The sequence below is a fragment of the Dicentrarchus labrax genome, unplaced genomic scaffold (assembly GCF_905237075.1).
Source record: "Dicentrarchus labrax unplaced genomic scaffold, dlabrax2021, whole genome shotgun sequence".
NCBI lineage: Eukaryota > Metazoa > Chordata > Actinopteri > Moronidae > Dicentrarchus > Dicentrarchus labrax.
The window spans coordinates 1,217,415-1,237,795 of record NW_026136714.1 but is presented as its reverse complement, the minus strand read 5'-3'; the positions used below and the strand labels follow the sequence as shown (position 1 = coordinate 1,237,795).

The 20,381-nt window shown below is 44.0% G+C and overlaps 1 protein-coding gene and 1 long non-coding RNA gene across 5 annotated transcripts in view; one reads left to right on the top strand and one right to left on the bottom strand.

Annotated features, from left to right (window-relative positions):
* The window catches only part of ncor2 (nuclear receptor corepressor 2), a 108,830-nt gene that overhangs the window by 53,206 nt on the left and 35,243 nt on the right, over nucleotides 1-20,381 (top strand). For all 4 annotated transcript variants that reach the window (XM_051423326.1, XM_051423328.1, XM_051423327.1 and 1 more), the window contains exons 9-17: nucleotides 1,547-1,613; nucleotides 3,643-3,815; nucleotides 4,028-4,121; nucleotides 6,443-6,621; nucleotides 7,311-7,365; nucleotides 7,466-7,564; nucleotides 12,355-12,497; nucleotides 14,466-14,626; nucleotides 16,111-16,173. In XM_051423326.1, coding sequence (XP_051279286.1) covers nucleotides 1,547-1,613; nucleotides 3,643-3,815; nucleotides 4,028-4,121; nucleotides 6,443-6,621; nucleotides 7,311-7,365; nucleotides 7,466-7,564; nucleotides 12,355-12,497; nucleotides 14,466-14,626; nucleotides 16,111-16,173 — 1,034 coding nt within the window. The remainder of the gene's footprint in view (nucleotides 1-1,546; nucleotides 1,614-3,642; nucleotides 3,816-4,027; nucleotides 4,122-6,442; nucleotides 6,622-7,310; nucleotides 7,366-7,465; nucleotides 7,565-12,354; nucleotides 12,498-14,465; nucleotides 14,627-16,110; nucleotides 16,174-20,381) is intronic.
* Nucleotides 14,818-19,267, bottom strand: LOC127376423 (uncharacterized). Its single transcript, XR_007887511.1, has 2 exons — nucleotides 19,007-19,267; nucleotides 14,818-15,781 (listed from the first exon to the last, which is right to left on the bottom strand). It is a non-coding gene; the product is annotated as an uncharacterized LOC127376423 (long non-coding RNA).

The window sequence follows — 20,381 nt, the reverse complement described above, 5'->3', positions numbered from 1 at the left end:
AGTGAAAATGACATTTGTAACTCACCTGGAAATCCATTTTATGTTTTTTTTAAATAAAATAAATAAAATAAAAAGGTCACAAAGCAACACAGAATGTGTCCTAATATTTCTTGTTGCCAGGTAAATGGTAACAGAGATCAGATCAATGATCAATCCTGGGCTTGATTTTAATTTTAGTGTTATGTATCTGGGAAAATTTGCCAACTCGGCTCCAAAAGCAGGACAGATATTTACTACAAATATTATGAGCAGATAGCAAAACAGCAATAACCAGGAAGTGGCTGAGTAAAGAGTCTCCAACAGTCCTTGAATAGATAGAAATAGTTAAAATTGTTGTTATGGAACCTTTTTCCTTGAGACACGCCATCAAAAAGTGTGAAAAATACTGTACATCTTAAGTGATTGTTACTTTATATTTGTTTGTAATAAGGCCAACAGAATGGACTGTAGTTATGGATGAGTAAAAGACCTCACTACTAAAAGAACGTAAAGCCACGGATGTAAATTATAAATCATAATAATGATAATAAACTTTATTTATAAATCAGTAAAAATGAAATACTAACAATAAAACAGATGAAACACATTAACCCAGCCTCTCTATACAATGTATGTCAAACATTTAACCTGACCTACAAACCCTGTTTTTGTCAAAAAAGTAACACACAGTTTACATTTTAAAAGAAAAATGATGATTCTTACACGCAGTATTTGTCAAAATATTCGCATTATGATGATTTTACGTACCTCACTATCGGCAGCATCCAGCTGGATTTGGCAGTATTTGTCTTTCCTGTTGCAACGGCTTGGCTCAATGTGTGTTTGTTTGTGTGGGAGTGTTTATGTAGGTTGGGGGTTAAGGCTGTTTAGATTTAACTGGGGTTTGTTATTGCAGCTAACATGCTGGGGAAATGAAGAATAGCGCCATCCCTCCAGACCCCTAAATGTTACCATCCCCGTCTTCCAGCTTTCACAAAACTCCATACACCACCAGTGGTCCTTGTCTTCTGTCCTTGCTTGTGACCCGTAGGACCCTGGCGGCTCAGCTAAAGTGACTAATGTAAAATAAGATTACATTAATCAGCGGGGGGGAACGTGACCTTACAACTGACAGATTAAGTGTCAGGAATAAAATTCTGTCTCACAGCAAAGAAAGAGACAAACTGAGTGGCTGCCTAAGGAGATTACTGGCCCTGACCTTTATTTGAAGCACTGTGGCTGGCTGTTCCCAGAGCAGACAAGTTTTATAAGTTTGGCTCACCTCGCTGTCCTTTCCACCCAGAAGCTAGTTTGAGTTTATCGAGCGGTGCCATACAAGGACAGCCATTGTTTGTGTCTGTTTGTGTGGCTTTTGTTTGTTTGTTGGCTAAAGAAGTGAGGCAGAGAAAGCACAGAAGAAAGAAAATGTGTAACCCGAGGATCTGGAGATCATATACTCTGATTTATTACGTGACAAATGTAATGAAAGCCAAAGCCCTGTCTGAATTGAGTGTTTTATTCTATCCCCTCTGTTTTCTCCATCCCTCCCTTTCTTCATCCCTCTTAGAAACCAGGCGATGAGGAAGAAGCTCATCTTGTACTTCAAGAGGAGAAATCATGCTCGTAAGCAGTGGGTAAGTAGAGTACTCAACGTTTCTGACTCTCTGCTGGGACCCATGACGGATGACTGGTGTGAAACTGGGCCAGCTGCTCCTTGAAGTGAGTGGCCATTTTAGGCCAGCCGAAGAGGGAACAGAGCGTGATCTCTTGTCAAACTGCTTTTGAAAAAGAAAAAAGAAAAAAAATTCTCTCGCACTGTCATCTGAAAGAAAAAAACCTTTATTTTCTTATATTCTTCTGTTGAATTCAGTGTCAGCCAAGCACTTATAATGAGCATTGTACAGGGTTAGTCTGCGCTCTTGCCTGCCAGTGATTGAGCGAGACTGAGCCAAAGAGCATGACTATAAATAAAGCAGGGTTCAATGGGGTGAGCTCTGATGCTAGAGCCAGGCAGACATCTTGAAAATCAACCGGCTTGACAGAAAATCGTTATTGCAAATCAAGTCTGCAGTTTTACAATGAAATCTGCATCTATCCACAAGTAGGAAATATGATGGGAATAATCATATAAATAAATATAAATAGCTTTTTTTAAAAAACATTTTTATAACTGCTTCCAAGTTTGGAGACGGTGCCAGTAAACGACGGTCTCGCAGCTCTGCTTTTATTACGCACCGCGAGTTTACGCGAGGCCAAAAAGAGCAGTTCAAATGCAGCACCTGTATCAAAGCCCGAGAGTCCGCTCTGTCCCTGTCTCAAGTGGGGAGGAGGTAGGTCCTCGTGGGCAGAGCGTGGGGAGACATCACCTTGTGCTTTACGAGCCCACCGAGGGCCGTGTCTGCACCAGGTTTAACGGCCCGCTTTACAGCCTGCCTGTGAGGAGGCTGGGAAAACAGTGCCAGAGCCGTGGCTCAAGGCCAGACTTCCCCTGTACAATACCAACGTATTGCTTCCCCCCCCCTCCCCCTCTGAGCACATAGAGGTGACGGAGGGACACGGCAGAAAGAAAGAGAGAGAGCTAAAGAAGATTACTGGAAAAAGGATCTTTCAGTGTTGAGGCAGCCTAAAATATCACTCTGCACATTAAGGGAAGTCTTGTTTTAGCTGTTAAATCTTCTGTAATTATACTTCCTCTGACTTAATGGTCCATTAGTTTTGTGTCTCAAGATCAAAGTGGAGAGAGAGTGTTGATGTTTAAGTGGATTGAGAATCTTTTCTTTGTCTTGTTAAATGTCCTTTTGGATCTACGTCCTTCAATTACATTTTATCGTGTTCATGTATCACATTGTATGTAATGTGATTTTGTTCTGTTCACTTGACATCTATTGCAGTGGTTTCCAGCCTGTTTCCTTAAGGGACCCCCTTTTTCTATCAATGAGTATCTGACTCAGACATATTTAATATGTATTTCATATTGTATTCAGTGTATAACAGTAACAGCAGAGAACAGCTGATAAACTGCACAATGAACTCAAACAGTGAACACAATAACGGCAGGAAGGTCGTGTAAAACGAGCGATTTGGATGAATTTTGAGCAGATTATTTCATACATACTTAATAGGCTTCTTTTCTGACAGAAGAATGAGAAGAAAACTCTGAATCTATTAGCTCTCTGGTTGTTTGAACTTTATTAATGCAGGACGAGGCTGTTTATTAGAGAGTGAAGGCTCTGTGAATACAGCTTGTGTTCAAAAGTCTTCAAAGTTTAGATCTTAAAATAATAATCTAAACTTAAAAGAATAACGATTTGAATAGACAAAATGCTGAGATATAGGTCTACTGTGTATATTTGTAAAGTCTTCTTACACCCCTTAAAATCTAGACGGCCTCATTCCCCCCACTGTGGAGCTTTGATAACCCCAAGAGGGGGTCCTGAACCCCAGGTTGGGAACCACTGATCTACTGCATGTCTATCTGTCCTGGGAGAGGGTTTCCTTCTCTGTGGCTCTCCCTGAGGTTTCTTCCATGTTTTTCCTTCCTGAATCAGAGACTAGTCTAAAGACCGAGGGTGTTGAATGTTGTAAAGCGCTCTGAGGCACAGTGTGATTTTGTATTTTGGCCTATATGAATAAAATCTGACTCGTCTTTCTGTGACGCTCCAGGAACAGAAATTTTGCCAGCGCTATGACCAGCTGATGGAAGCCTGGGAGAAGAAGGTGGAGCGCATCGAAAACAACCCGCGGCGCCGAGCCAAGGAGAGCAAGGTGCGGGAGTACTACGAGAAACAGTTCCCAGAGATCCGCAAGCAAAGAGAGCTGCAGGAGCGCATGCAGAGGTAAGATCACAGGGGTTTTCTTCTCCCTCTTCTGGGATTGTGCAGTGAAAAAAGCACTCCTGTTCATTTCTGGAACTGACTTTGATTTGTCGCCTGCTGTTCCTGTAGAGAATTACTGTGGGTTTGTTTCATTGTGCAGTGCAGGTGGCACAGTTACAGTAATATGTGGGTAGTTTTGATTGACACGTCTTGTGTTCTTTTTCCTTTTGTAGCCGCGTTGGGCAGCGAGGAGGAGGGCTGGCCTCGTCTGCAGCTCGCAGTGAGCATGAGGTCTCCGAGATCATCGACGGGATATCGGAGCACGAGGTAAGCTCTTCTGTTAAAGACATGTCGCTCTCCTGCAGCACCCGTCGTCACATTATCGCACTGCTGAAGTTCAAATTGCTACGGCCGCCAAACAACATCTGTCTCACACAGGAGTGAAAGCCAGAGTCTCTGCGGTGGTGGATGAGCTTTTACATTTTAAAAAACCAATGCTCACTCAATTTATTTATGACATGCAAATATACGTATACGAGATGTTACATCTTGAGGGGTTATGCTTTCGATAAATTCAGACATGCATTTATGTGTGTTTTTAATTCTACTGTAAAGCATGTTTTTAAGAGCAAGAGTACATAAGAGAAATTATATAGGTCAGGTATAAAACTTTTGCCTTCCTCATGCATATAACATATATAACGTATACATAATAATATTTATGAATATTTCACTTGCAGCACATGGTAATAAAGATACTAGGAACGGCATCATAAAAACAGCCTGCAGGAATGTGACTCAAGCCTTCTTAAATCACTGCGACATAGTTATGTTTCAGAGGCATATGGCACCCAATATTGGCATATAATACAGCTGCTATACAGATGGTATGGTATGCCACTGGAATATCTGTGGCAGTTAAGTTACCAGGTCTTGCCAAAGCTAAATACTAGCCCTTTAAGGCCACCACAGCCTAGCGGCGAGCACAGAGGCACAGCTGCTTTCAATTGAAACGCTCCCAAAACTTTCTGGCGGTTTTTACTGCCTGTCTCTCTCCTTTTTTTTAAATCCCCCCCTGGTTTCTTTTCCCTTCATTTATAACATGCGCAGTTGACACATAGATGTTGGTGCAGCAGTAATTATTGTTCCTGTACCTGTCCGCTGTATAACAGTTCTATGACAAATATGAGGCAGAGGATGTAAAATGTCAGCATGGGCAACAAGATCACAACCATGTAATAGCCGGCAGATTTTGGGGAAATATTTCGGTGTTAGTCTTGTCTAAGAAAGCCCTCGGAGTCAAATTATGTAAATAAAATTGGCTTGCATTGACCCTTAGATAGCGCTTTTCCACACACATGTGCTAGCTTGGCTCGACTCGGTTTAACTCGGCGCACCAGCTCAGCGCTCTCTGTTAGGACAGGGCTACCCGCTTGAAGGTGTGACTTAACAGAACGAGAGAGCCTCGATTGACGTGAGAACTCAAGATTGAATGAGATTAATTAAGAAAAGTAAGCTCTGCTCCGGTTTGTTATTTAAACTTTTTAAGCTATTAATATGAAGTAAAACCTGGAAGCAGTAACTTCGACTCTTATACAACTAAAAGCAAAGATGAAGCCGTGAAATAAAGCAGATATCTGACAGTACAATCAGGGACGTGGGAGAGAAACTTCAAACCACAGAGATTCCGTTAGAAGCTGCAAAAGTACTGAGAGCTGAACACATGTACAGACAGCAGTTGATTGCCTTTAATCGATAGAGACAGCTGAAGATGGACAGAAAAGGGGAGAGAGAGGGGTTGTCTGCGGCAATGGTAATGGGAATGCAAATCAGCGTCGGCATGGTTTCACTCAGCACAACCAAAAGTATTAATGTATGTAAGACAAACCGGCCAAATTCATGCTCGTTGTGCTGACAAGGTTCACACTTAAAACCAAATGTTGTTGCCTGATTCGGCTTACATGGTAAAAAAAAAAATTAAAAATATAAATTCAGCCGTACTTTCTGCTGCAGTATGCATACTGAATGCAAACAGGCTGACCGACCTCACAGATAAATGTTGCTTATCGTAGATTTGCTCGGCCTTGTGCAATGCGAGGCGCCGCTCTCGGCGTTGAGGAGGACCGTGCTCCAAGTAGACATTTCAGTGATATCCACTAGTCACACATTAGACCCGTTCCTTTCATGTCAGCCAGGTCCCATTAAGCTGAGCGCTGTGTCCGATTGGGTTGTCTTGTCTCATCTCGAGAAACTCTTTCTGTCTTCCTGCCTCCTCAAGATAGCACAGCGCTTTCTTCATCACTCTCCTCCCCTTCTCCTAACCTCAGACATTATCTAATTTTTAAGATTTCTTCTTTGTTAGCCTTCAAATTAGAGACTGACGGCAGATATGTCTGTTTTAGAAGAGTTAAATTTGACATGGAAGAAGCCTCAGGCCGCTGAGACAACAACACAACCTTACACTTCCTCTCCTGTCTGCTGAACTCTTCCACACTTCAAAACAGCATTACCACAATAGGTTTCGTATAGTGCGTGTCAATTTAAGCCCCACAGTGTCAGATGGTTTCCCTCTCGAGACCAACCCACTCACTCCAGGATGTTGGTTTGTGTGTGTGTGTGTGTGTGTGTGTGTGTGTGTGTGGTGGCAGAACACAGAGAAGCAAATGCGACAGCTGGCGGTCATCCCTCCGATGCTGTTTGACGCTGAGCAGCAGCGCATCAAGTTCATCAACATGAACGGATTGATGGATGACCCCATGAAGGTGTACAAGGACCGGCAGGTCATGAACATGTGGAGCGACCAGGAGAAAGACACTTTCAGAGAGAAGTAAGCTAAACACAGCCGTGGTGAGAGACATCATTTGTCCTCCTTTGAATAGACAAATATCTCCTTTTCATCCTTATTTCCTAGCAGCTGGATTGGGTTTTCTTTGGCCAAAATTACACACATTTTAACTCTGTACATTGTTTATTTGGATCGAATCCCATATCAGCTTCCAGCTCTGTTCTCTGTTCGCATAAAGCACTTAAGAGCCTCTTTTTAAGCACCAAAGTGAAGCAATTCTTTACTTCCTGTGAAATATGTGTGACCGATAAAGGGTCCATAAGTTGTTGGTAAGGAAGTGAATCTTCCCCTTTCGTGAGAATCGAGAGGCGGTGCTTCAAGCTGCCAAAATCTAATCAAACCCACACAGTAAAATCAGTGACTTTAAAGTCTACCCACATGCAAAAGGAAGAGCTTCAGTTTCTTCTAATAACTCATCCAGAAGATACAGTAAGACATTTGATCACTAGTGATTGTTTAATATCATATTTACTACTTAGGGAGAGATTTAGCGTATCTTCTGAGATCTTCTGTTTTTACTCAGTAGTACATTTTCTCTGTCTGTGTCAGCACAGACGTCACCTCCTCAGTCATTCTCTTTGTGTTATTCTGTGATCCACTTCAGCAAATGTCAGTGATTTTGAAACATTTAAGTAGGAGGTTGTAAGAGTGTGTTTGTTCTGCTCCCACAGGTTCATCCAGCACCCCAAAAACTTTGGTCTGATTGCGTCTTTTCTGGAGAGAAAGGTATTTTCTTCATTCCCTTTTCTGTCATTTTCCGAGTGATACAGTCTTCTCAGGAAATGATTGTTGGAAAAAAAAAAATGACATTACTTTCATGTTTCAGACGGTGGCAGAGTGTGTGCTCTTTTACTACCTGACCAAAAAGAATGAAAACTATAAGAACATAGTGCGGAGGAACTACAGACGCCGAGGAAGAAGCCAGGTATTGTCACCTTTTCAAGGTTCAAAAAGATGTTTTACTTTACATCAAAGCCCAATCACGCAACGGGCCGACAGTCTGAAGGACACCGCTGTCTCTTTTTAAGAAAAACCTGCACATGCAGACGCAGAGAGTGAAATCTCCTTTTCTTATTACTAGACAAACAGCTGCCTGTCACTTAGCTTACTTATCTAATGACAGAAACTGAAAACAGTGTTTCTATCTCAGTCATTACACTCCGGGCTCCTCTCCACCGTCAGACAAGTTTGACAGGAACAACCGCTACCAACCTTCCCCTGTTTGTCACGTGTACAATGGATGCTACTTAAGAAAGGCTGATTATATCCAGGTGGAACGAAGAGAAGAAGTTTTTCAATGTGGAGCAGATAAACGCGAGGTATGTGGCGCGCAACAACAGCACGAAGAAGGATTTAAGCTATTGAAAATGGGGCGTTGTATTGCGAAACGAGTCCAGTGTTCAAGAGGATCTATTCATAAGTTTGTTTTCATTCGTGTATAATCACCTGTTTTAGTTACCTTGAGTTGACTGAGCTGTTTTGATCAGCAGAGGCCGCCATGTTTCTGCGGTATCCCACAACGGACAAAACAAACACTTGTCTAATCATTGTGATTAGAGATTTAGGGACGGCTGTTTACATGGGATGGGATCTAATATGGTCTCCCGTTTACAAGATCTGATGCATTTAATCGGAACAGCTGGGTGACTTTTGTAAAACAGGAAGTTGGTGTGGTCGGATCCACTGTTGTTGTTTGGGGATTTTAGGCGGTCTTCAAAGTTTTTAAGTTCATTCACATTTTTTGGTGGACTTGAATAGGCTAGGCATCCAATAATGTTCAGGTGACAGAGTAAGGGGGCATGTTGAGCCTAATGAGTGTTTGCCTGTGTTTACCCTACTATTTCATGTCTAAGTGGGTGCTGTGAAATCGACTGTGGCGAGAATAGCCAAGCGTGCCACGAAAGCGAGCTAACACAGAGTATCCATTTAATGACGGCCACCTTGATTGTAAAGAAAATGTCTTTCTGAAACCCTGCCCTCTGCAACCGATTGATCGTTTTGGGCCTGTTTATTCTGATTGAGGTGTTTATATGGAGCATTTTTATCCTGTTGGGCTTTTAAACAGATTATAATCTGAATATTAGGCTCCATGTTAACATAGCTACTGGATCTGGATACAGCCTCTCGTGTTTTTCTTCAGTTTCACAGCCACTGATGTTTCTCCTAATCTGCAGTTTCACCATGACATGCCACTGAATCCTACTCACTGGTCCTCTAACACGTGTCCTGTGTGAGCCTTAATCTCGCTACTTGCTCTGGAGCTACAGGGGTGTCTTTGCAGACCAGTGAGGTAGTCTGCGCCAGAGAACCCCCCCCATCATGTAGAGAAACGTCAAAGGTCACACAGCTGTTCTGATAAATTGCCACAATTTGCTCAACCTCATCCCGTCAGCACTGTTTCCATACTGAGTTGTTTTTTTGTTTTTTTTAACATTCCTATTGCTAATGAGCTCCCAGTTATTACTTCGCCTCACATCAGGTGCTGGCTGTTAAACCTCACGGTGGCAGGCGCTAAGGAAATGGCACATTAATTTACTGGCGACCTTTTCCTGTGGGTACGAGCGCAGTGTCTCCTCATCCCTCCTGAAGAAACCTCTGCTCATTACCTGGGGGGCTGAGTAGCAGCTAGCGCTAATAGCTCACAGTCACAGAGGGAGGTAGCTCCAGAGGAGGAACAGAAAGTGCAGTGCTATATGTCACAATGACTGCAAATGCTAATAGAGATTATGTTTGGGTGGCGGAGAGATGGTGAGTGTAAGTAATAGCTTAATGCAAATGTTAATGTGTTTCCAGCCTTGCTGAGTCCGTTTTTCCCCCCCCACAGTGGTGTAGTGGAGTGGCCACTCTGTTGTCCTCTTTAAATACACTTTCTGTAGGGCTGCGCCTGGATGCAGCACTAACAGATGTCTGATGATGTGTCTGAGCCAGGGAGATCATTAAGTCCTCCTGAGTTATGGCCTTTTAAATTGAGTTCATTTCACAGGGAGGGAGAGGACATTAGTGATATTGTGAAAATGGAGAAAAAGGTAGCTCCTGTAAATGAAAGGTGCATTTAAATCTCCTCCCTTGCTATCTTGCTCTGCTCACACTCTCTTTCTCTGCGCCCTTTTTATGTTCCCTTTGCCAGGAGCCACATGTAACCCGTCTGTTTATATGTCGTAAAGAGATCAGCTAAAGGTTTACGTTCTGTGGATGAGCATTAGCCCAAAGGCAGCAACTGCAAATATGATCAAATAGAGAAAAAGTTCTTATCAGTAAAAGTATTTTTGCTTTGTCAGTTATGAGCTGTGTTTATGGTTTTTGGTCAGACTGCACGTCCGTACTAATCTGAACTCTAACCCTAAAAGCCCAGACAGGCAGGAAATTGGTAAGGAAGCGGTTCTGGGTGCTTAAAGAGGATATTTTGGAACTTTCGTATCCTGTTTTGTTTTGCATATGTAGAAAACGAATAGGATTTTTTTCGTAGGTTAGTATCCATCCTATATTTTAAACAACTGATACCAAGTCCTTTTTAGAAATGTCAAAGATAGGAATTATTTGATCTCTTTCCTCTTGCAAACACCATAGTGCAACTTCTGTCTCATCTTAAAAAAAACCCCTGAGTTAGACATGATACCGTCTGCAGCTGTCTGCCCAAAGTGCATTTATGTTTGAATAATGTGTCAGATAACAGATCTGCCACAGGAAGTGCCTCCTCACTCACTGTTTGCAAACAAGCAGAAGATGTCCGTGGTTAGATGAGAGCGATTAGATTGCGGGTCTGTAGCTATAGAGAATTATTATAGGAGTCTGCTGAAACTGAAAGTCTCTTTTACCTACTTTACATACTGTGAGTCTTTTTACACCATCAGTTTGGAAGGTATAATGCAGTATTATTTAGAACTGTTACCAACCTTTACCCATCTGCTTTCTTTAGTCTGTAGTAATTTAACTTCTATGCTTGGGTAATTGTTCTTTGTCCACACATTGAAGTGTATACAGGTCACAGGAGAGGTCAGGCTGTTTGCCAGTAAGTCTGATGGAGTGGAACAGTTCTCCAAATCCATGGTTCTCAATTTTTGAGCCACAGTTCAATGCATATCTTGTTTGTTTGTTTGTTTGTTTGTTTGTTTTGGGGTGGGGAGAAATCAGCTTTAATTAAATGAGCTAAAATTTGGAATATCAAGAACCCTATTAAATAGATTCACTTTAATTTAACTTCACATAAAAATCAATGAATAATCTTTGCTTATGTGATTTTGTATGTTTTTCTGACATGTCATCAACCTGCCAGTGACTGCAGATGAAAATGAGCCTATGTGGCTAAATCTGGTGCATTTACATAATGGAATTAAGTCCTCCATGTTAATGAGTGTGCATTGTCTCTCCTTGAATAAATAAACTTCAAACTAAGTAAACCAAATAAAAATAAACAAACACACAAATGTCAGTGAAGCTCCGTCGACTCTGAACTAATTCCTGATTAACGTACACACATGAAGAATGCACATCTTATCGGAGCTCAATTATTTTGGTCATATGCTCAAATTGTGTAGCGTTATTTTCTAAAGGTTCAAGGTTACTTTAGTTGTACCCAAAGATGGATTTGTTTGGCAGTAAAAGACGAGGCATTCCTCTTGAGAAAAATATAAAAACTCAGACAATAGACAAACATAATACAAGCATGATAAAGATAAAATATAAAAGTGCTCCAGGCTCTTACAAAGAGAGCTTAATAATATACCAAAATAAATAACCACTATGAATAATTAAGGTAAAAATGCAGATACAAAATAGAAAAACTTGATCTGAATGAAGAAAAGCTATTTTTATATCTCTTTGTTGTACATTTTGGGACTATAAACCTCTGTCCTGAAGGAAGAAGCTGAAATTCACCGCTGTGTGAAAAGGGTGGGAGTCATCATTTAAAATCTAGCTGTAGTTATCCACTGTAACTGTCTGGAGTACAGGGATTCTAGGTTAAACTGTTACCCACCAATTGGGCTACTAGACCATTTCTGAACTCAGTATGGCTGCTTACCCACACTCAGATAAACACTTTTGTATCATTAGTTACTACTTTGGTCTGAATCTGTAGTGAGAGGCTGATTTAACGCCTCTAATCAACACATTCAGACGATGCCTTCATCGTTAGGGATGTCCTGATCAAGTTTTTTTTGGCCCCTAATCTGAGTCATTTAATATTGAGTATCTCTCTATACCGAGTCCAGATCTGATAGTTGTATTTCCTTAGATAATACAGGCGTGTGTTGCACACTTGAAGTACAGGAAAGATGCAGCGGAGAACGCTGACAATGGTTGCACCATGCAAGAAACCTCTGAGTTAAACCAGCTGAAGTATAAGGGATCGGATCGGGTCAGTAAAGCTCAATATAGCTGGTACTGTCTTTCCACAGACGACCCCGACCCCGTCAACGTCCGCACACAGTTTGACACTAATCACAGACCTTTGGCACGATACGCTGTGTCTGTTTGAGGTCAAACTCATGGTCTCGATTTTCTGTTCCGTGCTCGGCAGTATGTTTGTGTATATTTACAAAACACAGCTAGTACCGTGACACGGGAAGAAGGAACCGCGACTGGAAACCGTTGACGTTTGTGTGGCGGTTTTTGGTCTCCGTTTCAGACCCGTAACACCCCCTATGAATTGGTCTGCTACCTGCAATTATCTTTGTAACACGGAGTGCATTTTTGTTTCTGTCTCCCTCGTCGCAGCACGGCCAGCAGCAGCAGCAGCAGCAGCAGCAGCAACAAGTGCACCGGGGCAGCCAGGAGGACAAGGAGAAGGAGGAGAAAGAGAAGGAGGGGGAGCGGGATGAAGAAAAAAATGAAGCTGAAGACAAGGAAGATGGAATGAAGTGAGTCGCTTCTTTTAATACTTAACTAAACCTTCCAGTCGTGAGTCATCTGATTTCTGAGCTGTGTGTGCTGCGAGGATGACCTGACTTTACTGACAGAGAGGAAAAGATGCAGCCGGGTGAAAAACATTTCCACCTGGACCTGCACAGCTGCAACGATCTTCTCACTTTTCCCCATTTCTCCAACACACAATTTTAGAATAGTTCCAGGTCAGGCTTCAGAAAACTGAGTAGGTTTTGGCTGCGTGGAGCGGATCTGGAAATCCTATCATTCTGTAACCCTTGAGCTCTTACTCCCTTACCTCCAGCCAGACTTTCCACCTACGGCAAATTCAAGAGTCCATTCGTTCTCCCTATTAAAACAGCTGTTTTCCTGTTTATGCTTCTCCCCTTCCCCATAGCATGCCAAGTGTCATTTTTTAAATTCTGTGCTTATTTTGTTAGTCTGGGTGTATGTGGGGAAAAATAGGCTGCACGATTAACTTAGCTGTCAGTTTGAACTGTCAGTGTCAGGAGTGTGTGTGTGTGTGTGTGTGTGGGCGGGTGTGTGTGTGGGCGGGTGTGTTGGTGGGTGGATGCAGCAGTGGTGGAGGACGAGGAGGAGGAGGTGTTTTCAGGCACAGTGCCAGCAAAGGATGCAAAACAACAGATGGAATATCACTGCTTTCTGGTGCCGGAAAATTAATAGACGAATACAGCAGTCTGTGTCTGTATTCATGCATTATATTGTGATGTCAGCTGAGGCTGTACACTACAGTGGTTTCAAGTAATAGCGGGTCATATTTATTAGCAGTTGTGTCCGACTGGAAGATGATGATGAAGCATTGCGTACTGTCTCTGCCAGGCCAGGGGACTCCGTGACTCCCAGCACACCCTGCTGCCCGCCTGTCCCTGGCACAGCTGGCTCGCCTATATTTAGGGTGCAACCAACTCCCCTCAGCAAGATTAATGGAGCTGTGGGAAGATGAATGGAGGTGCAGCGGGTTCAAACTCAGTGGCTGTCTCCTGGCATGCCATTGTGCTGACACTCGATAAATTATCTTGGTGAAAAAAGAAGGAAAAAGAGAAGTGTCTGTATACACGTGCACATTCGGTCTTCCAAGTGTGTGTTTCAGTCTGCAGCATTGTCCAGTCGTCTGTCTTCATGCAGACGGTCAAGTCTGTGTCCAGGTTTGTGGCAGTGTAGAAGCCAAGCAGCTTGAGGGACGTGATGGTGATGGATGCAAGTTTGAATTCATTTTTTGGGACTGACTCAATAGCAGCATGGCCCATATTGTCTTCTCAGAAAAGATTCTATCCCTATTATTTCACTAGTGAGATCTCTATACACTTGTTTGTTGCTCTGTACTTCAGCACATTGGGTTGAAATGAAACAATGACTGAGGTTCAGGTGTCAACTTTTGGATTTAAATGAATATTGTGTACATTTACGTCAGCCTACAACAGTTCAGGAATTATATCAAACCAAAACTATAATATCCTATTAGCTGTGTTCTTGCTTGGTTTAGTGTGTGTACCCAGGCTTCCAGTCCGTACTGCAAAATAGTGACACCAAGAAGCTCCCTTCGGTTTGAGGCCATTTTCAGGAAAAGCGAGAAAGAGTGCAGTGGTGGTTGAATGAGCTAGAGAGTTAATGAAGAGTGGGAGCGGTGGTGACAACCCTTGGCTAATTGCAGAAACGCCTGATTTTGGTCTAAATACGATCATCAACATGTTCTGCTGATGATCTGTGCCATCTTCAGTTCTTGCTTGTATCAGGTGCTTTTTGCGTTCAGTCTGATGTTCAGCAGTGAAATACAGTTTGATTGAGAAAGTTCACGTGTTTGGCAATAAAACACAATAAAAACAGCACATCTCTGTTGTCTAAAGGATTATTACGTGTCCTACAACGCTGCCTCTGTATCGTGCTTTGACTCGGTGACCCATTACATGTCTCGTGCTGACTGTGTTGACATTTCTCAAACACAGGGATGACACCTCTGGAGAAGATGCAGAGGACAAAGAGCCCACTGTGGCTTTCAAGGGTCGCCGAACAGCCAACAGCCAGGGCCACCGCAAGGGCCGCATCACCCGCTCTATGACCAGTGAAGTGGAGGAGACCACCACACCGCCACTCAACAATGAGCTCGGTCAGTCTCAGCTGCACTGCACCAAATTAGCACCAGTTGGCTCTTCTCTTTTTAATGGTGTTTTCCTCTTTTCCCCTTTTCTATCACTGACTAAACTGCCGACCCCTATCTAAATCACATACTGTATTTATAATTCATATTATATTCAATGCAGAACACCTTAGAAACACAAATGAACACACTATCTGAAGGAAGTTTGTATAAATGAGATTTTATTTCCTGTGAATATTAATCAGAGATGAGTTTTCTTGATATTTTTAGAAACTTTTTATTCAATTCTCTGTCTGTATTATATAATTTTATTTAATTTCTAACAATCTGACCGACTTAAAAGGTTTCTTTCTTGACAAATTCAGTGTTTTCTTTAGCTTTTCTGTTAGCTCTTTGGTTGTGCTTACCTTTCTAATGCAGGACTCTGATATATTGGCCTACTGTGTATATAGCACACTGACATCAGATTACACTATATTTCATATTCATCATAATAAGGACACTTCTAAAACCAGCAGTGTAGGACAAAATGCTTTGCACTTGTCAGGATCAATTAATTGATATAGTATTTCCCTACCATCATGTAGGATTGACTCTGTCGCCTTTGGTCTAGTTGTGGCCTCCTGTGCCACACCACAAGAGTGCACTGTTGTTCCTTTTGTCTTCGTTCACATTCAGTTAAACTTTTGTTTAGAGATTGCCACTCATAAAGAATCAAAACAGAGAAAAATAGTGGCTGCGTGAGAGATATGTAGTTTAAATCCCATCCGTTGGCAAAAGACAGAAGTATTATTTAAGGACAAAATACCCAGTGTGTCAGCAGTGTCCCACCGCTTAGCTCTTTGTTTCCTCGCAGATGGTAAGTCAGCCGTGCACACACTGTGCTGCAGGCTATCAGGGAATTTTGATGTATCAGCAGTTGTGTGTGTGTATGCTGCAGTCGCTCCTGCAGCACAGGTTTAGTCACAGGGAATCCCCAGGTGATTCGGGCTGTAGGGGCTCTCATCAGCAGCTCCCCCACCCCTGCCGCCGCCCCGTCCGCCACGGTTGGTCCGGTGCTAGCCAGCACAGTGTGTCCTTCGCGGGTCCACGCAGAGGACACACAAGCACAGGCTCCCGCTCCGCCGTATGCCAGGCAGGGCCAGGGTCGACCTGGCTTATGGCCTGCGCAGGGAAAGAAGCCAGTTGTTATGTCTATAATCATTAACTGACTTCTCTCCTTGGATTTCCTGCTTCCTCCATCTAAAACAAACAGTCTCTAGCGACCCACGCTGCAGTGCCTCACTGGCAAGCAGCACAAGCTACCCTGCCCCCCACCCGTATATTCTTTTTTTTTTTCTTCTCTAATTTCTCTCTGCTTCCTTTCCTCTTGTCAGTCACTCCCCAACTGACTTTGTGACAACTGCCCACTCCCCCCCCCCCCACCACACACACACACACTCCTCCCGCCTTCTCTAACTTGGTGCTTCTCTTTTTTTTTGTGTGTGTAACAGCCAATCTGGAGATGAATGAGAGCTCTCGCTGGACTGAAGAAGAGATGGAAACTGCCAAAAAAGGTAATACAGAGTCAAACTTTCTTCTCCCCGTGAAGTGTAACTTCATTGCAATTACCGTGCGTTATAACAGAAGTGCCAAAAGAAAGTGCACCGGTAGCCGCTCAAGCACTGTTTTTTTTTTTTTTGAAAGCATAGACAAGTGATGTGGCTGCAACTTCCTGTTAGTCAGGCAGCTATCGCCACGTGCTGCTAGGTTGTGTCTATGCGTGTATGTGTCAGTCTGCCTCAACTGGGTCTGTTGCTCTTTGGAGCCCCCTCCCCCCCCGCGTCTCTCTGGGTCAAGGCAGCCTGTCTCTTTATCAGTCGGGCTGTAAAGTCTGCCTCTTATCAGCCAGCCCCTGCAAATGCAGCAGTCATTAACTCAGCCTGTTTATTGTCTCTGACTGAAGATTACCCAGAAGCCTATGGCTGATTCACAGAGGTCACTGACATTCTGCCCATTTTCCTAGCGCCAGCGCCCTGTGTGAGTGTGTTTGACGGTGTTTGCTGCGTGCTGTCCATGAGTCTCAGTTACTGCTGTAATGAGGCGCTCGCCCTGTGTGGTTTCTAATGTTTTGTTGGATAGGGATTCCCCACTGACGGACAGGTCTGATTCTCATCTGTTATTGTATTTGGCGATGGGTGCTGCAGGAAGTAATGCTCATAAATGTCTTCACCTCTGACTCCTTAAATCACAAAGAGTCTGTCTGAGCTGTGTATCCGCATGCATCTTTTTATAGATGTTTTTTTAAAATGTTGGTCTTAGGAGGCTAAGCACCGTCTTTGTTATGTCAAGTGCTGTTTTCTGTACATGACTCAACACAATTTCACTGCAAAGCGGCTGCTTTGTGGCCATTTGTAGATGATGTGTCATCTTGCTTTGTGAGATTCTCAGTTCTGCTTCTGACTAATCTAACCTGTCCTCCTTTGCAATCAACAGTAGATGAAGGGCTGCTTGCAAGCAGCTATCAGCAGTTTGAACGTGATATTAAAACCGCATTTGGTCTTGAGGACTTATGGCATCCGTCTCGTGCCGTGTGTGTGTGTGTGTGTGTGTGTGTGTGTGTGTGTGTGTGTGTGTGCATTTTGGGGTTTGTGTATGCATTTGTGTGTTAAGGGGTTATTTTGCGATAACTGGCGCTAGCCTGGCTGGAACACGGTTCTGTGTAGTAATCCTGGTTAATGTCTTCAGTTCCATTCTCCTGCAGTGGAATTAGTGGGGCTCTCCATCCCAGAGGATTAGCTTGGCAGCTCGGTGGGAGCAGGGCTTCTATGAAGGGCTTATGTAACCACAACCACAGAGCCCCAGCCGAAGGGCCGAAGAGGAGGAGCTGTTGTTGCCGTTTTTCATCAGTTCTAACAACCACCCCCACACCTGCCAAAAGGGATTCCCCTTCCAAGAACTCGCACTCCAAGATCATACCCTTCCCCTCTCCGTTTCCTCATAGCATTGTAGATGCTTGTCAAGGTGCTCTCCCTTGCAGGTGCTTGACATGTATATGTTTTAAAGAGGCTTAGGTCTCCCAATGCTAATGTGTTTATCCCCTCGAGCTAAACAGATCTAAATAATAGCATTTATAGTGCCTGGCAGGACATCGGCATTCCAGCATTGGCAGCGCCAGCGAGCGTTGCCTTCGAGGATGGCATGGCCACACTCGGAGATAGATCATCTTGTCTTCACTGCTCATAAAGACTGCTGCCTCGAACAAGGGCCGGCCAATCTTTATAAAGCCTCCCTCTTAAACCCACCAGCTCTGCCTGTGTGTGTGTGTGTGTGTGTGCGCGCAAGATAAGTGTAGCAAAGGTTGTGTCTGTGCGCTCTTGGTCCAAGCTGTGTGTGTTTGCATGTACTCCCTTCTTGGCTGGCGTTTATGTAAGTGCACTAATCTGGCAGGCTTTGCTTGGGTGCAGGCAGGCAGGCAGCTGGATAATGGCCCCTGCTCTGCTTGCTGGAAGAACCCATTTAAAGGAGCAGCAGGTAGAGAATGCCATATTATTCTTTTCTTTTTTTCCCCCTGTCTTTCTCCTCCACTGTTGCTCCGTCTCCATCTCTCGTTCTGTCTCTCTCTCTTTCTCTCTCGGATGGGAGATGGCAACGGCCCAGATTGGCAAGAGCCGTGGAAGATTTGGCAAGTGCCTCTTTCCCCCACTCACTTTGCCTCTCCCCCTCACTCTGTGTTGTTATAGACTGGAGAGAGGTCACATTCAAGATGAAAAGCAGGTCAGTCAGGAAAAATGTGAAAGCCTTTATGCTTTCTCATGGTATCAACATCAACTCCCCTCTCTCTCCCCCTCCTCCCCGTCCCTCCCCCCCTTGTCTCTTTGCTTACTCTCCACTTCTGTATCCTTTCCCTTTCTCCATTGTCTCTTTGGCTCAGTGGCTTTGCTCTCTCTCTATCTCTTTCCTCTCTCTCCAGGCTGCTTGCGCGCTCTCTCTCTCTCTCTGCTCTCTCTCTCTCTGCTCTCTCTCTGCTCTCTTTCTCTGCTCTCTGTTTACTCTTGGACTGCCTGAGTGTGTGTTTGCGTCTGTGTGCTAGAGTATTAACAAGAGAGACAGAGAGAGAGAGAGCGAGAGAGAGAGAGGGTTCGAGTGAGTGTGTACTCACTCATGCGTGTGTGTGTGTGTGTGTGTGTGCGTGTGCGTGCGCCGCGGTGCCTGCTGGCAGACTGAGGTAGGGGGAGGGACGGACCGACGGAGAGAGGGAGGGAGGGAAAAAAAAGAGAGATAGAGGAGAGATCAGATGAGGGGAGAGCGAGGCAGAGCACATAGCACCGCCCCACAGTCCCACTTTCCTGTGGAAGTCTTCCCAGACGACCGCCATTGGGGAGAGACACGGCAGAGAAGAACACTTACCCAGAGCGCAGGGAGGACAGAGTGAGAGGAAAAGGAGGGGAGAGGCCAGGGAGCATGTGCTGTTTTGGAGCATGTCAACCTGACACCGGCTCAAGTATCAAGCCAGCTGGCAGGAAGAGCGCCGAGACTGAGCTGTTTTCATCTCCTCTGCTCTGGATCGGAAGGCCCAGCCCTGAAGAGCTTCCCGGCGGGCCCTCCAGAGATCAGACCGTCTGATAGCGTTATCCAGCGCAGGGCCACGAGACGACGGCTGGACTGACAGGCATGTGACAGACAGGAACAACCACTTTCTGACTGCACCAGGTGTTGATTGGACTTTCTCTGGGAGGAGCTAATGGGAATACAGTGTCCTGATTGGGTGTGAGGCTACCACCTGCTTCAGTATTGCTGCTGCTGATTGGATGTTTGCTCCATGTGTGTTGCTCCAGCAACTAAGGCCTTTAGTCAACCAGAGCTGCTTGGGATTGTGTTTGTGCGCTTGCATATGGAGGAAAAACTGTAGCTAGCTGAAGTGACCTTTGACTTTAAGTGAATTAATTGCATTGTTGTTGCTTCAGGTCCACTCGATGCAGCAAAGTGTCTCTCCTACTTGATTAAATGTGTGTGATATTGTGCCACTATTCGTGTCTTTGTTTGTGTGAGCACGTGTAAGTTTGTGTGTACTCTGGCAGGTTGGAGGGTGTCTGACTTGTAGGGCAGCCCTCCCCCCTCCTCCTCCCCCTCCTCCCCTCTTGTGAGGCGGCTGTAAAAGGTTAATAGGTGTCGGTCACGTGTCTCAGTCCTCTCGGAGCGAGTCAGGCCGACCGCTCTTTTCTTCCTCGGAGAAGCTTTCCTAGCAATGCCTTTAGTGGCAGCGATGAATATTTCAGCTGAAAAACCTCTTCCACTTGAACACTTGACAGGTTGTAGGTGCGCAGCAGCTTTTAGACACCGGCAGCTCAGACTTGAAGATCACCTTTGCTTGTTCCTTTTTATACTGGCATTAATAAATTGTCAGTGTGACAGTGAATATTACACGTCTTCTCACGTTTGCTGGGTGATGCAAATGTTTTGTGGCTATTTTGGTTAAGTTTTGTTAATAAATGTACGTATCAGTTGTTAAGTGTGAGTTTCACCTATGTCTGTGCAGAGATAAATATAAAGGATACAGCTTTGCAATGCATGAATTGAACTTGAGAAGAGTTGCCGTGCAGGCAGTTTTCTGGATACTTTATCATATTTGCAGTGACGTTTGTGTTTTATGCATCTTCATATCTTGATTAAGAGTATCCCTGTGCACATTAATAAATACTTTTGAATAAAGTCCCAGAAGTTAAACTTGCAAACATCTATTAGCCCAGCTTTTATTGCAGCTTTCATTCTATAAAGCGTTGGT